The 17281-nt window shown below is 33.0% G+C and overlaps 1 protein-coding gene across 3 annotated transcripts in view; it reads right to left on the bottom strand.

Annotated features, from left to right (window-relative positions):
* The window catches only part of RhoGAP71E (Rho GTPase activating protein at 71E), a 180203-nt gene that overhangs the window by 23271 nt on the left and 139651 nt on the right, over positions 1–17281 (bottom strand). For all 3 annotated transcript variants that reach the window (XR_011332625.1, XM_069828628.1, XM_069828629.1), the window contains one exon: positions 4622–4790. Coding sequence is in view for 2 of the 3 variants with exons in the window: in XM_069828628.1 (XP_069684729.1) it covers positions 4622–4790 (169 nt within the window). In the remaining variant the exon portion in view is untranslated. The remainder of the gene's footprint in view (positions 1–4621; positions 4791–17281) is intronic.

Raw genomic sequence — 17281 nt, 5'->3', positions numbered from 1 at the left:
TAATTTTCATGGTGTATTGATAATATATGAGTAATGTGTTCAGATTATTGGTAATAAAAAACAAATATCAGTATATCGTTACATTTTTTCTGTAAGAAACAACTATCAGCATAATGAAGGTGTGATATCAAAGTTCTGACAATATGTTCCGTGATGACTACCCTGATGATTACATTCCTCCTACTTCATCTGAAATGAAAATTATAAAGAAACAACTCCCCCAGGAACATAATTATTATATTATGTAATGAACCTAACCTCAGTTGTAACGTGTGGTCTACAAAATAACATCAGCTAAGAAGATTGAACTAACCAATACACTTTCAGATAATAATGTAGATATCTTCATTATTCAAGAAGCAAACCTTAATTCCCGATTTTCCACGCAAATCGTCTGTAGCTGAATTTAGATTGGCAACAGGCCATGACTGTTTGGCCAAGCATCTGCATAGAATTGGAATATATCAGTTCCCTAACTGTCCATTGTGCAACTCAAATCAAGAAATGGATTCAGAACACTCAAAATCTGTGCTTCAGTGACTGACCATGACAATATCTTTGAAAAATATTGGAGTGCAAGAGGTCAAATGGCTTTATTGTCAAATGCCTGGCATTAGAAAACAACAACAACAATGCAATTTGTGAGGTTTGATAAGCTATTACAAATTAAGACTTTACATTCACGAATTTATAATTGTACAGTGAATTTCCTTTCAAAGAATATGGTTTCTTTATCATTAAATTGTCTGCTTACCATTATATGCCTGAAATAAGACAGAATATAGCTCTAAATGAAAAGAAAACAGAGTGAAGTTGACCACAAAGCTAAATAAAATTGAAGCGTTTGAAAAGAAGACTTGACTTCAGTAATGAATTTTCAACATCTGAGCAAATTTCTTCAATTAGGTGACGTACTGTTTAACAGAGTTATAATGCCAACCATAGCATTTCTATGGACAAAGATTTACAAAGTGAAGAAAGTTTTGCGTATATAGGACAGCCAAACAATACTTAAGATGATTTTTATATTCAATGCCTTCGTTTTTCACTTAGCTATTTTCTTCACGTGTTCATAACATTTACACATCCCCATTATTTAAAATATACATTTTTTATTCGTCAATAATAAATCTGATGACTACCTTCACTTCCAAGAAACTGCTTCTTAAACCAATATTCTTATTGTGTAATTATTGGTTTAATTTAAAAATGTAATATAATATAAATAACATAAAATATATTAATACATTTAAATAATACAAGCGACATTGAAATTATAATAGGCCTAATAACAAAAAATTACATATGTAACTATTAATTTCAGAGATAACCAAGAAAATACACCTTTTTTGGAGGTACAGAAAGTAGTGTCTAATCCGCAGTCATGGAAATGCAATATTCGAAGTAGACATCCTTCACATATAACATTAAGTGAGATTGGCCTTCTTGGAGAGTGACATAACAGAGATCTCATTGTTTTCACGGAATATAATTTGAATTTCTCTCATTTATTTTATGTAAATTGTTATCCAATTATAAATTAAAAGAGAACAATCTTTTTCAAAGTTTAAATATTTTTATGTAATGAATAATAATGTTTTAATTGTCTCATCCTGAAAATTCATTATGGAAGGACATAGTTCTAACTGCAAAATTAAATATTGTAAATGAAATAAATAACTAGTCAAATTAGGTTATGAAAGTATGTAATTATAAGTTCAATGCTTTAAGATGCCATATGTAACATTTCATAAGTATAAGAAACTAAACGTTCAAATTACAATAAATTGAAACTTTGAAGTTCTATAACTCAGGAGTATTGAAAAAGTAGTTACAACCTTGTCAAATCAAGGCCACGATTTGTACGTGACCTTGATTCATCAGTTGGAAATGCACAGATAACAGTAGGTTCTTCATAATAGGAAAGAATGGAGAATGCTGGGTTTGCAGTAAAAGACCTGCCTTGGGTTAGAAAATTACGAATGAATGAAATACATTTTGTTCTATGCTTTTAAAAAGGATTGGGTATTGTATCTTGCAAACTCACTGTCACGTGAAGTGAACTAAATGAATTTTCTCTAAAAAATGTCTCAGGCTTGTCCCAAATCTTTCTTGCCCGTAATATAAAAAGATAAGTCGTAAAATGAATGCCTATAGGCTCTACTTAGATAATATATAACTTTTATGTAACCACTAATCTGCATATTAGTTTGCAGAATTATGCTTTCTTCATACCTAATGCTAGAGTGAGACAGTAGCCTATATTACTGCTGAGAGAGCACTGCCCCATTATGCCTTCCCGCATCTCCACCTATGCACATACTGTAAGTAAACATGTAAACTGCCATAACTGTCGCTTTTGGGCCGACAAATCTCCAACAGATGTCACTGAGCACATCAGATAACCCAAAAACCAATGTGTGATTGGGGATCATGCAGTCCAAGATCTATGGATCATTCTTTTTTCAAGAGAACACCATTAATGAGGCTTCTTATTTCTGAAGCCACAAGACAATATTCTAGACAATGTTTTCCAACAGGACGATGCTCCTTGTCACTATGCTTTAATGGTTAGGAATTACTTGAATCAAGTGTTTCTCAACTGGTGGATAGTATGAGGAGCATAGGCAGCAAAATTCCCGAACCTTACCACATTAGATATTTTGTGTGGGAATTTGTAAATTCAAGGTCCACACACGAAAATGGCTGACATTGCTGAACTGAAAGTTAGAATTCGTAATGCAGACACTAATCACGACACAGCTTCTGCGAAATGCATTTCATGCAACCACAGACAGATGGGAATTATGGAGAGACATTAATGAGGCACATGTCGAAAGAAACCAGTGACTGTTTTCACATGTAAATGCTATTGTAATTTGAACACGATCTCATTATGTACACAAATAAGAGGTACTACATTGTTTTTCTGAAAATAATTACTTATTTAGTAAACACCTGTACATATTTTCTTTTACTTTCACAATTTTCTGATTTTACGTACACCTTGTACTTTGTATCTTAGCCCTCAATTGCTTTTTGTTCAGCAGGCTATATCCAAGGCGAAAAGCAGTCTTCTTCAGCAACATTTCTCATTTGTCTAATCTTGTAGTCTGGGTCTGTCTTACTCACAAAAACGAGTACTTGTGGTAGTAGTAGTCCCAAAAATTTAAGAATGTCAAATTACAATATTGGTAACCAGAATGCGCTCAGAAACTGAACTGTAAACAACTATCAACTATCATGAAAATGTCTGGGTATTTATATGGAGTGTATGGTATAACAGTTCAAGGAACTCTCACAAAAGTACTGCAGCAATATCAAAATCAGTAGATATCATGATAGTGCTCTCATGATTGGACTAAAGTAACTATCAATGCAGTTTATATGATAGTTGCTATTATGACACCAACTTTCACAATTTACTATCGCTGCATAAACAAAGCTTAAACTCATAATATATAGGAATAGCCCTTCATTTAAATCACAGATTTCCTGCTTTATCCTTTCACTGCGATGTGAATGGAATATAGTGAATTTTTGTCAAAACCTTGTTTTTGTACCATCAACCCTTGTGCTGACTATAATTATGATACAAAGTTTGTTTCAAATAAAATTAAAATGCTCCATGTAATTGAATAGGACTTAGTGTGTCGATAACAGAGTCTATGGCAGTATAATCTTGCTTCCACGATTGTTAAAATAAGGGTTTGATATTCTGAATCATTCTGTATGACAAAACATAAAATACAATTTTTTATTTTAATTTACTTCTACCATCTCAGATGGAAACCTGAGAGTATCATAAAAATAAATGAATAGCCTAGATATAGGATGGAAGTGAAATAACCTTGCAGATTGAAAGAGATAATAGGGTACACTTAAATGAATAAAAAAACCTATATTACGTTTTGTGATTAAATGCACGGTTAATTAGAAAATAAAGTTTAAAGTTTCAGCAGTCCGACAACATTGCCGCTAACACACTCTACTCGTGATACAGATGTAAGAAATCAACGAACTCAGTGTCTCTTTGTAGGTGAGCTGCTCTCTGCCTCGACGTTGCCACTTGTTAGCATTGTGCAGTGGCTTGAAATTAGAGATTTTTAAAATTAAATTTACACGAAAACCGTCCACACTATTGAAATACTCCAGAGGGAGAAATGATTCTTTACTATAATTCCTACTGATATGGACAAAAATCACGATCCTACACGCAATAGTTACCAAATAAGAGGTTGTTAAACATTTGGGAAAAAGAATTTCTTTAAAAAACTATGAACTTTCCACCAATATGATATTATAGTTTTTTGTTACATACAGCATGAGCTATTTGCTCTGAAAATCTGCAAAGCTATTTTATTTCCACCCTGTATATCAGCAAAAGCCAATAATTTATCTTCCCCTCCCCCTGTTTAGTAATTGTTCTCAAGATGTTTTCGAATTACTGCTTTAAGCTTGTAATTGTAGTTTCTGGCAACTTCAATGCCTTGCATTTATTTTCTAGCTGTATTACTAGCCATATGAATTTAAAAAATCTAAAGAAGGAAAAATGGAAGATTATGTTCAAAATGCTTGTTTAAGAACTCCTAGGAAATACTCCAGCTAATATATAACGCACCTATGTTTCCAGATGAGGACATAGTGTTGGACCCTCTAAGCACATGGATGGACGTGGGATCACTATCCACTGTACTACACGTCACCAGCTTTCCCCCTTCGCCCCCGTCCACTGGTGTAAGGAACCACTCTGACCTGGTCCTCATCCTCGCTGTCTGACGCTCGTGAACCTAAGGGAATGATAGAAATAAGTCGCAATGCTGAGTGGAGAGTACATTGAATTCTGCTTTCATCTTGTAACAATTGTCTGGTACTGAGAACGTAATTTCAACATATTTTATTATCTGACATACCTATTTTGATTAATAACATCTATTTTAGCTTTCAGTCAATGATTAATAAACAAGAGTTATTTCAGATTTATGCTTTACTTTATACGAAGATTTTCCAATTCAATTCTGCTTCTTGGTATGGTAGCAAATCACAGCTACTCTCTTACAGGGCTTAAAAATCGAAACAAAACAGTTCACCTAGAAACGTAGCATAACTTAATGTATAAGATATATATGTGTGTGTAATGTTTTCAGTATTCTGTTGAAATTTCCAAGAATATTATTTTAATAATTTGCATAAAATTACCTGTGTAATGAAAATGCTTTTATATAAGGTTCATAGTTTTATCACTGAATGAACAGATGGTGTAAAATTTACCAAACACCGTCTATTAGTTTTATAGTGATTGCCAAGCATTTTCTATTTTTTGATAAAAACCTATTTAGGTTCTTTCCATAAGCATACATTTAAAACAACTTTGCTTAAAATTAAAGTCTACATGACGACACAAAGTCCATCTACATTATACACACTTGATTTAAGAAACTTTTTGGTAGGGAAAGATTTAAATTGAAATAAATCATACAGTGTGATTCACGAAATTATGTTGGTGCTTACATAGCTTATTTCTGTTGTAATATTTTAGCCTGATTCCAAATATTGATACAAATATTTCTTTTTTTAAAAAGTAGATCACTATGAATCAGGTTTTGTAGCTTGTATGCGTCTATGCAGTCTTATCAAAAGTTGTCTAACCAGACAGTGAGGGCGTGCATTGATTGGCCTGCATATATCTAAAAGTCAATTAGACCCCTTGATTCACATGCATTCAACCAGATGAATTAGTGAAAAGGAAAATTTTTGTAAAATAGCTGTGCATGGTGAACAAACTTCACCAGATACAAATATAACATTCATAAAACACTGATAATTATCTGATTATGATCTGTAAAATGAAAGTCATTTGTAAACTTAAAAAAATTAATAATAATAATAATAATAATAATAATAATAATAATAATAATAATAATAATAATAATAATAATAATAATAATGCGTTTGACTCTAATTATTGAGGTCTGACCTCATATTCACATAAACTTCATTTTCATTAAAAATGTCCCCAAGAATAAGTTTCAAGAGTTCTGGCATAATTTTGTGAATCATTCTGTATACTCTCATGCTAATTAATTTCTGATGGATTTCTTCAGAATGTTTACTCATTCCTCATGCCATTGCTATCACACATAACACACTATAGTCAGCTGATTGAATCTGTGGGTTTAATTGCATAACAGAGGGCTAATGCAGGCAGGGAACAACTTAGCGTTGTTCTCTCTACTTGTCAAAGTGGAACAATATTATGTCTAAGAGTTACCACCTACTCCACATTTGCTGTAGTAATTATTTGAACATATAAAATCTGGAAAGAACTTTTTAGAACTCTGGGATCATCCTAGAGTGTGGACAGGAAACTATTCCTGAAATAGTCCTGAAATCCTAGTTATGCCTGATCCTCTGCTTTCAATCAAGTCCATCTCGCAGATTCACTCCGGTGACTATACTGGACTGGTCGGTCATAGGCATTTAGGTGAGGCAGGGAACCTCCAGTCGGGCAATGCACATTTGACACTATTCCCCCTTATGAGTACACAAAATTACAAAACAAGGATGTGAAGTATGAATTACGGTACTCATTATAGCATCAAAGACTATAGTTTTACTGTTCAGTGTTCTTGTTCAGTAACTGTATGATTATTATGATTTATGGATCATACCAAACATTAACAATATTAAATAAAATATAAGAAAAGAATTTGAGACATTTTCTTATCAAAATGAGATAATTCAAACGAACTTTGATAGCAGCCATGACATGATGAGGTTTCTATAAGAGATTCTTTGTGAATTTGTCGGTGTGTAAGACGAACTTTTTTGTTTTCAAAATAGGCCTCAAAATTAGGCTGCGTCTTATACAACGAAGGTAGGCCTAAATGTAACATTATTTTTCATAGTTGTCCGCACTCTAGTTTTTCCTCTCCAATGGGTCAAAATATCCTGCACCAAGGTCAGTGAGAACACTATTGTGAAATCTTTTTTTTGAAGTGTGGCATCAGCAACGTCCTAGATGGAAGTGAGGATCATTTTCTCTATGAATCTTAAGATGAAGATTCCTGTTCTGATGGCGAGTTCAATGGATCCAATGAAGAAGAAATTTCCAATGACAGCGATAGGAGTAAATTTAAAGGCTTCTGAAGGTCAGTGAATAATTCTTAACATTAGTCATATTTTTTTTTTTAATTTGTTTTCTTTTTCTGGAAAATTTCTTTCAATTTTTAGGGTGCGTCTTATACAAGGGAGCCTACAAATATGGTAAATTGCAGTTGCATCTTAGTTGAATTGTTCATTTCTGAATCTTAATAACTTTATAATTTGGTATGTGCAGAAGGAAGAATTTCATTTTTTTACACTACTAATATCTATGTATTGAAACTCGTAATGTAAATAGAGCAGTCTGCATAACAGCAACTAAGGTAAGGGGAGAGGTTAAGCTCTCTGAGAGAGGCTGTTTCCCGGCCCTGTATTAGGGTATTCTGTATCTAATTTCATTTAAATTGATTAGTTACTTTTCCAGATGCTTCGTGAGACTGATATACAGCAATTTTAGTTAGAGTCTGAATCTATTAAAGACATACTATTAAGAAGTTTCATGTATTCATGAATATTTAGAACTAAAATTATCATAATAACTATAGATTAGATTTATTTTAAATGTTATTTTAAGTGATCGTGCTTCATTTAATTTAGGATATTCCCTATTATTATTATTATTATTATTATTATTATTATTATTATTATTATTATTATTATTATTATTATTATTATTATTATTGTTAGTATTTATTATTTGTATTAATTATTGGTATTATTATTAACTGTATTTTTAATTAATAAGTTTATTATTGTTATTATTGAGTGTAATTAGTTACCACTGCCACCGGGTATATACCCATTGCAATGTGAATAAATACATACATACATAACGAAAAATAGATTCTCTTGTTATAATTATTAATACAGATATAAACGTCATAGTACCTAAAAATAGCTAAAATCCCTATTTGCTCCAGCAAACGTACAAGTAGCAATCACTGCAGAACTCAAATTTCAGCGTTTTCAACAATCTGATAACACTAAAATACTTTAGTACAGTAAAACTTGTCCAATGTGAGTAAGGCAGAATCTTGTGCAATGCAAACAAATCCTCTAATTCTAGTGGATGGAATAGGTAATATAGTGTTATTTATTTTGTATAGTGCAGACTCTGCTCAACACGGAAACAGAAAACAATATTACTGGGTTTTATAAAACAGCTACTTATATAATGCAGAAAAAATATTAAAAACCCATACATTGTATTTTTGAACACCCTTCCTTTTATCATTCGGTTTTCGAATTAATGTCAGTCAGTCAGTTACTGTTCTCAGAAGTAGCTTCATACTGCAAGAAAACAAAAGAGGGGGAGCAGTATCTAGCTGTCTATTGTATCCAGAGAAATGGCAGGTAGGGAATTATCGATGATATTCCTTCTGATAGTGATGTTGGCAAGGATTCTAGTGGAATTTCTAAAAAAATCATAAAATTAGAAAACATGTACCAAGGTACATACATTACTGTTTTACTACGCATCACTGGTAATACTGATTCTCATTTTGTTAATGCCTAATGGATAAAGAGTCAAAGAGAGAAGGGGAAGAGGGAATAAAAGTTTTCGTGAAAAAGAGTCATCTGTTCAAAATATACTGCACGCCTCTATCAGAACATTTTAAGTGTGTAAATATAAAGTTTCGCAAAATTTAGTGTCCAGTAGTAGTAGGAAGAACTCAAGGCTGAACCAGTGATATAAGACATTTGGCGATATCAAGAAAACTGGAAAAATCACGTCAATGAAATAAGCAACAACAAATTTCCAAAGGCAATCTTAAATTATCGACCAAGAGGAAAAAGATACACTGCCAGACCTTAAAAGAGATGGACAGAAAATAAGACCATAACAGGCCACTCAGCCTAACATTTGTCAGGATGATGATGATGGATGATGGTGGTGGTGGTGGTGGTAGTAGTAGTAATAGTAGTAGTAGTAGTAGTAGTAGTAGTAGTAGTAGTAGTAGTAGTAGCAGTAGTAGTAGTACTAGTAATAATAATAATAATAATAATAATAATAATAATAATAATAATAATACCACCATCGTCTTGTTTACTCGAAAATAAGATGCCCAATTTTCACCATAATTTTGTCTTTAAATTTGGGAGGGTCTTATGTACACATCAACTCTTAAAATCGAGTATATAGAAACATGAAAATGCAATTTGAGGACTTAGATCAGGCGTCTCAAGGCCAACGCATAAAAGTTGTTATAGAGAGCGAGTATAAATAACGTAGTCAGCTGAAGAGATAAGCGCAGTACCCGAAGATAGCCGATCGCTGATTAATGTCACACGCATGAGCGAGCTAAGTTGAACTGTCGCGAGAGAAATGCCACAAAGCTGCACTTTTGAGTTGTACTGTCACAATAGACGGTTGTTTTCGGAAGGAATTTCTTAAGTAGTTTGCAGTAATAATAATAATAATAATAATAATAATAATAATAATAATAATAACAATAATAATACATTTATTTTCTAATTATATACTATCTATGAGTAAAAAGAAGACATCTGAAGCATGAAGAACCATACATGTTACGTAATTATTTAAGCACCAGGAACTGGCCACCTAACTCCATTATCTCCTGGCCTAGTTGACTCATAAGTGGTGCCTTGTTGGTATCACTTGTGAGGTTCAGACCTGTCTTCGAACAGTTGACCAAACAATAACAATATTTCATTTCTAATAAAGGTTTTTGGTATCGCTCTTTTTTTTAAGTTTATACTATATTTAATAAAATAAAATTCAATTAAATAATAATAATAAAATTACAATAAAAACTTGTTGGTTGTTAAAGTAAGTATTCTTACGTTACGCTAATATTAATATATTAATTACAATAATAGTTAAATAATATATTTCGTAATGTTTTCAATAATTAAAAATAACCTAAACACCTTAGAAATTCACAAGCAATTATTTTAAATTAGAACTATTCAAATCTTAAATCTGATCTGAAATTCTTTTCTCAAGTCCTTCAGTATTTCATTATATTTGTTACACTGGTCTTGATTCAAATCAGGTAACAATTTTAGATTAATAAAGTGGTAACAGTTACCCACTGAAACTTGCGTCTCCCACAATTTCGCTTTCCCTATGAAAGCTTTTATTTCTTCATACATTTGCGGTAATAAGAACATTCTTTCCTCGGAGATGGACACAATGACTGACTGTTACATCGTAGCGGTTGCAGATGTCTATTCAAACGTCGCGGTCAATGACGTCATCCGGAGATACACGAACTTATCCTGCATCTTGTTCCACTCTTACATTGAAAAAGAGAAAGAGGAGGAAGTGCTCTGAGAAGGCCCTATTGAGACATCTGACTTAGATTATAACTAAGTAAAGATTTATTGTACTGCACTAACACAGCCTAAATCTAAAGATATTTGGAAGCTTAAATCTACATAACTGATTTCTCTAGTATCCAATCATGTTTGGTTGCACTGAGAACTCATGACTCATAGTCTGCACTCCATTTTTCATGGCAAATCCAAGAACATCCAACTTTCAAGAACATCCAACTTAAATGAAACTGTATAGCTTTTCCGAGAATTCATTTTGTTATATAGGATCTGAATCGTACAAGGCACTTGAGAGCACTATGCCACTCAACTCAAGCACAATACTACCGATAGTTATTGATTTTATGAGCTGTTATACTGAAAGGCATGATCAGGTAGAAAGGATAAATGGAATGGCCAGCTTCCACACTCCTGCAAACTCATTGCTTTCGCTAAAATTTACTGAAAGGTGGTGGTCTGTCCTTGGGCTGAACCTAATGGTATTTCATGTACCATTCTCTATTGACTTAGGGATCTCTTGTATTCTCTTGACAACGATTTTCTGAAAAAAGTTATAGTTTCTGTCTCATTTAGAATATGGCACTAGAATTCTAATACCGGTATTTTCCTATGGTTCTAATATTCACATACAAAAAACAATACTTTAAAAAATTAGGAGGGTCCTATAATCGAGTAAATAGTGTAATAATAAAAATAATAAATAATAATAATAATAATAATAATAATAATAATAATAATAATAATATAATCTTCATCTTACGATGTTTGGATGACGTATATACGTCCGTTGATGTGACATATTAATGAATTAAATACTATTATAGTCACAATCATGCCATGGTATGAAAGAAAAATTTCACAACCTCGAGCAGGAATCGAACCTGCAACTTCCTGTTCTCCGGTCAGGCGCTCTACCACTGAGCTATCGAGTTCGTCTCATGCCAAAGGCTCGGAATTATCCTTTCATACTGGCGACTCTGTTATAGAGTACTGTCCACAGCTATGGAGCATAGGAGTCCAATTCTGCACTTTAAAATGATAAAAACATGTAATGTCTATGATTTATAGAATCTTCAGAATAATGACTTCCATATTAAGTTGCACGTAAATTTACGGAAAAAATAATATTTAATAAATAACTAAATAATACAGAAGGGTTATTTAATTTAATCTAGGGAATGCATAAAAAAATTTCGAGCAAATACTAAGTTGTCATGTTTCGTAGTGTTTGGTTTGACATGGACTGACTCATATGAAGGGGTCCAAAGCCACACTTTTAACAAAAATGTTTTTTGTCACGTTCACTTCTTACATATAAGAGGAAGCTGCTAGAAAACTATTATAAAAATTACTCAACAGATGACGTAAATATACGCCAAAGAAATTAAAATACCGTATCTAATAACATCGGACACTCCTGTAAAATCTTGTCTGTGTGGCTTAGGACTATATCATTCTTACCCCTTCATACCAAAACTGAAAGTTTTTGAAAGGAAAATTTTGAGAAAAATATATGTACCAGTTAATGAAAATGGAACCTGGAAACTTAGACACAATAATGAATTGAAGGGCTTGGTGGAAGAAGGGCATATCCCACGTTCTTAAACTTTTGAGAAAAAAGACTCTTCTTCCACCAGGAAGGTAAGCAGTGAGTTATGCTCCTCTTCTTCAATAACAAAAATAACAAGGTTAGGTATATCCCACAACAAGAGACTCGTGAACGTACATACTAGATGGTGCCTACTACCATATTTTGCAAAAAAATTGATTTTGATGGAGGAGTAGGATAGGCCCTTCTTCACCAAGCTCTTCAATTATACCAATATCTACAGTTACCTCTATCAAAATATCTGGACTAAGATGGACGGGATACATTCAAAGAATGAGCAAAAAAAACGTGGTAAAGAGAACATTAGAATGTAAATTAGAAGGCAGGAGGTTTGGAAGACCCAATCTTCGGTGGATGGATGAATGAAGTGTTGGAGGATGTAAAGAAAGTGGGCATAAAGAATTGGTGGAAGTGACTAAGAATAGAACAGTCTGGAAGAAAATCCTTAAGGAAGCTGAGTCCCACATCAAGTGTAATGCTATTGATGATGGTGATGATGATGATGATGATTATTATTATTAATGAATTAAATACTATTATAGTCACAATCATGCCATGGTATGAAAGAAAAATTTTCACAACCTCGAGCGGGAATCGAACCTGCGACTTCCTGTACTCCGGTCAGGCGCTCTACCACTGAGCTATCGAGTTTGTCTCAGGCCAAAGGCTTGGAATTATCCTTTCATACTGGCGACTCTGTTATAGAGTACTGTCCATAGCGTCTGATCTAGTCAGCACTGCTTATGGGTTGAAAGAAACTTTACAAATGTAATCTCATCAGACACTATGGACAGTACTCTATAACAGTGTCGCCAATATGAAAGGATAATTCCAAGCCTTTGGCGTGAGACGAACTCGATAGCTCAGTGGTAGAGCGCCTGACCGGAGTACAGGAAGTCGCAGGTTCGATTCCTGCTTGAGGTTGTGAAAATTTTTCTTTCATACCATGGCATGATTGTGACTATAATAGTATTTAAATTCATTAATATGTCACATCAACGGACGTGTATACGTCACCAAACATCGTAAGATGAGATTAGAATTGATTTTTGTTTTACATGTGAATGGAGTACGTATTTTGACCTTCAAAATGAGCCAAAGATCGTATAGCTCTGACAACTAGTACCAGAAATATTCAGAATTAACTACAATGATGTGTGCAATATTTCAGGAACTTCAATGCTTCCTAATTACCAAAATAATCAAAAGAGGCACAAATAAAAAAAACACGTGTTTCATATATTCAGTCACAGAATGAATATGTAAATTTGATTTCAGCGAAATCGCGGATATGAAGGTCAAATTTTCTTTCAATTTGTACTATTTGACGTGCAATGACTCATATATCAGATTTTGTCCAATACCCAGGTCTCGCTTCCATAGATTAATATTGGTTCCACCAGGGTTCTGTAGTCTATTTTTTGTGTCATATGTGGAAAGTTGTTGTCGTTAGTCAACTGTCCGAAGACAGGTCTGAGCCTCACAAGTAATACAGATGAGGAGGCGAGACCTCGCATGTCAACTGTGCGATAGGGAAAGAATGGGCTATCAGAAAAAGAGTTTGTTTCATGATGCTTAATATTATATGAATCAATCAACACAGAAGTTCATCTCAGACTAAAACTTATCTTCCCTCTCCATATACATTGGTCATTTAACACAGCACATAATAAGGTTACAGGACAGGTCTTGCATCCTCTACTATACCAACAAGGCACAAACTTATAAGGCAACTAGACCAGGAGATAATGGGGTAGGGTCGCCAGTTCCTTTCCTCCTCCATTGCATACATCGTCGATTAGCTAAATATTATACTAATCAGAAGCATACAAACAATTATTCTTCCTCTGACACATATCATAAAGTGAGATGTGCTACCTGTTAATAGATGAACATATCAGTCAGAACCTCAATCAGAGGATTGTGGAAAGTTGTGATTTAAAACATTTTACAAGACATAATAGCATCTTTTTGTTATCATTTATTTGAATTCGATTATTAATTTCTTCCTTCATTTCATTGGATTCATTCATTGAAGATCCAAAATAGACAAAAGTGTTCACCTTTTCAAAATTGCAATCCACAACACAGATGTGTGACGTAGATGATTTATTATACTTTCTATAAATTTGCATTAGTTGTTATATAATAATAATAATAATAATAATAATAATAATAATAATAATAATAATAATAATAATAATAATAATAATAATAACAACAACAATAATAATAATAATAATAATAATAATAATGAAAATAATACAAATAATAATTATAGTGTTCTGCCCAAGGGCAGGTTTTTCACTGCAAACCCAGTTTTATTCAATCTCTCTTATTTTCTGCCTTCCTCTTTGTTTCTATATGTGATCTATATATCTTAATGTCGTCTATCATTTGATATCTTCTTCTACTCCCATTGACCATTCCTTCCGGAGTAGTAAGCAGTTTCTTCTCAGCCAGTGACCCAACCAATTCCTTTTCCTCTTTCTGATCAGTTTCAGCATCATTCTTTCTTCACCTACTCTTTCCAACACAGCTTCATTTCTTATTCTGTCTGTCCATTTCACATGCTGCATTCTTCTCCATATTCACATTTCAAATGTTTCTATTCGCTTCGCTTCACTTCATTGTAATGTCCATGTTTCTGCTCCATACAATACCACACTCCACACAAAGCACTTCACTGGTCTACTCCTAAGTTATTTTTCCAGAGTTCTGCAGAAGACGCTCTTTTTTCTATAAATGCTTCCTTGGCCATCGCTATCCTTTTTTGACTTACTGACAGCAGTTCATGTTACTGCTTATAGCATACCCAAGTATTTGAAGCTGTCCACTTGCTCTACTGTCTGATTTAGAATTCGCAAGTTTATCTTCTTCATTTCTCTTCTTATGATCATGGTCTTCGTCTTATTTGCATTTATTTTCAACCCATACTGCTCAGAGCTGTCATTTAGCTCCAGTAGCCAGGGCTGGGCAGTATTTGAAATACATATACAGTATTTCAAATACGTATTTGAAATACATTTGTATTTTGTATTTTGTAATTTGCAAGGATTTTAGAAAGTATTTTGTATTTTGTATTTAAATACATAAAATTGATGTATTTTGTATTTCAAATACTCAAAATACTTTCTTCTTCTTGTCCTTCAAGTTTTGGATTTGTATTTGAAGAATGAACTTCTGTCTTATTTGCCTACCCATTTCAGATGTGCTAGCCCATACACTTAGTTTTCTTGCCACAACTGATTTCCTTAATGCCATAAAGAAATCTCCAACAGCATCAAGGATCCATCACCCAACACTTGCTAAGTGTTCAGCATTATGGAATGCGTCTAGGAAATCCAAATCCTCAGAAATTATATCAGATGTCTTGAAATATTCATTAAAGTTTCCTTGCCCAACTCGATGGAATTCTCTTTATGACTCAATCTCTCAAATATTGCAATTCAAACATAATATAAACTGTATATGTGAAAAACTGGGATTGTCAACCTTCAAAGATGTTGAGTTTCAGTACCTTGAAGAATAGTGTGCAGTTCTGAAACCCATTGCCGTCACCCTTGATTTAATGCAAAATGAGAAGACGTGCTATTACAGCCAACTTCTATACACATTAATTTCCCTCAAAAACAGATTACATATTATGTTATCTAGTAATCTACGCCATCTATTCCAAGTAACTCCAATCCTAATGAGTTCGCTTTCATCAAGATTTAAAGCGATGTTTGATCTGACCCTAGAAGCAAATTGAGCTATTTTGGCAGCTTGTTTCCACCCATCATTTAAGATGAGATGGCTACCTGGCACTGCCTCACCAAATGATAAGAACAAAATACAGAATATGTGTGTGAAATCAGCTGAGCAGTTCTCTGCTACACCTTTGGTCAGTTCAGACGATGAAGACGATGAAAACAATTTTTATGTTTTCAACTCAAGTAAAACAGACTTTGAAAAGCAAAAAGAAAAGAACTTGTCTACTGCGGAGTATGAGCTCATACAATTCTTCAATGGCAAAGGGACAACCCTGTGCACTCTAGAGAATTAGCCAACGGAGAAACAAGCTTTTATGAAGTATAATACAAGTTTGTGTTCCTCTGCACCTGTAGAAAGACTGTTTTGTTTTGCAGGATTTATTCATTCATCAGCACGGGGATCCTTACCTGATGAACTTTTTGAGAAACTGGCATTTTTGAAAGGGAGCAGTAAGTATTCATATATAGCACAATTTCATTGTTGACTGAGAAAAGGAAGAATGTTCAGTTACAGTGTTTATATAAAACTTCGAGATAAAAATAATTTTAATGTTAATATAATATTTTAGATTTTCGGTAATATTCTTATTTCTTTATATATTGTATCGGGTATTTGAAATACAAATGTATTTTGAGTACTTGAAATGCAAATGTATTTTGGTTAATTTTTTTAAAGTATTTTGTATTTGCATTTCAAATACTATTCTTTGAAGTATTTTGTATTTGTATTTGAAATACTTGGATGTCAGTATTTTGCCCAGCCCTGCAGTAGCATATCTCTCAGTATCATCTCCCTTCTACTAACAACACCATATCATCAGAAAAATCTTATACACTTCACATAATAATAATAATAATAATAATAATAATAATAATAATAATAATAATAATAATAATAATAATAATAATATTGTAAAAATATGTGCATCACGTACTTTAGCCAACATGGTCGAGCTTAACTCATAAACATGTACTTATGTAATTTTTTTTCGTTGGTTATTTAATGATGCTGCATCAACTACTAGGTTATTTAGCGTCGATGAGATTACTGATAATGAGATGGTATTTGGCTAGATGAGGCCGAGGATTCGCCATAGATTACGTGGCATTCACCTTACGTTTGGGAAAAACCTCGGAAAAAACCCAACCAGGTAATCAGTCCAAGCGGGAACTTATGCAATAATCATATAAATTATATTCTTAAGACTTATTTAATTTTGTATAATGCAGAAACTGTCCAATTTGGAATATGAATTTGGTCCACTGCAACTGCATTTTGAACAAGTTTGAAATCTGCATAAAATATTACGTGATAAACGTCACTGAAAACATCAAAATGTTAATTATGTACTGTGAGACCATAAGAAGTTTAACTTTGTGACAAAACCAAATAGGTATGTACTCCGTGTTTTATTATTATTATTATTATTATTATTATTATTATTATTATTATTATTATTATTATTATTATTATTACTACTACTACTACTACTACTATCAATATTCATGT

The sequence above is a fragment of the Periplaneta americana genome, chromosome 6, assembly GCF_040183065.1.
Source record: "Periplaneta americana isolate PAMFEO1 chromosome 6, P.americana_PAMFEO1_priV1, whole genome shotgun sequence".
NCBI classification, from domain to species: Eukaryota; Metazoa; Arthropoda; class Insecta; order Blattodea; family Blattidae; genus Periplaneta; species Periplaneta americana.
The sequence above is the reverse complement of the archived record's forward strand: the minus strand, read 5'-3'. Positions and strand labels throughout refer to the sequence as shown.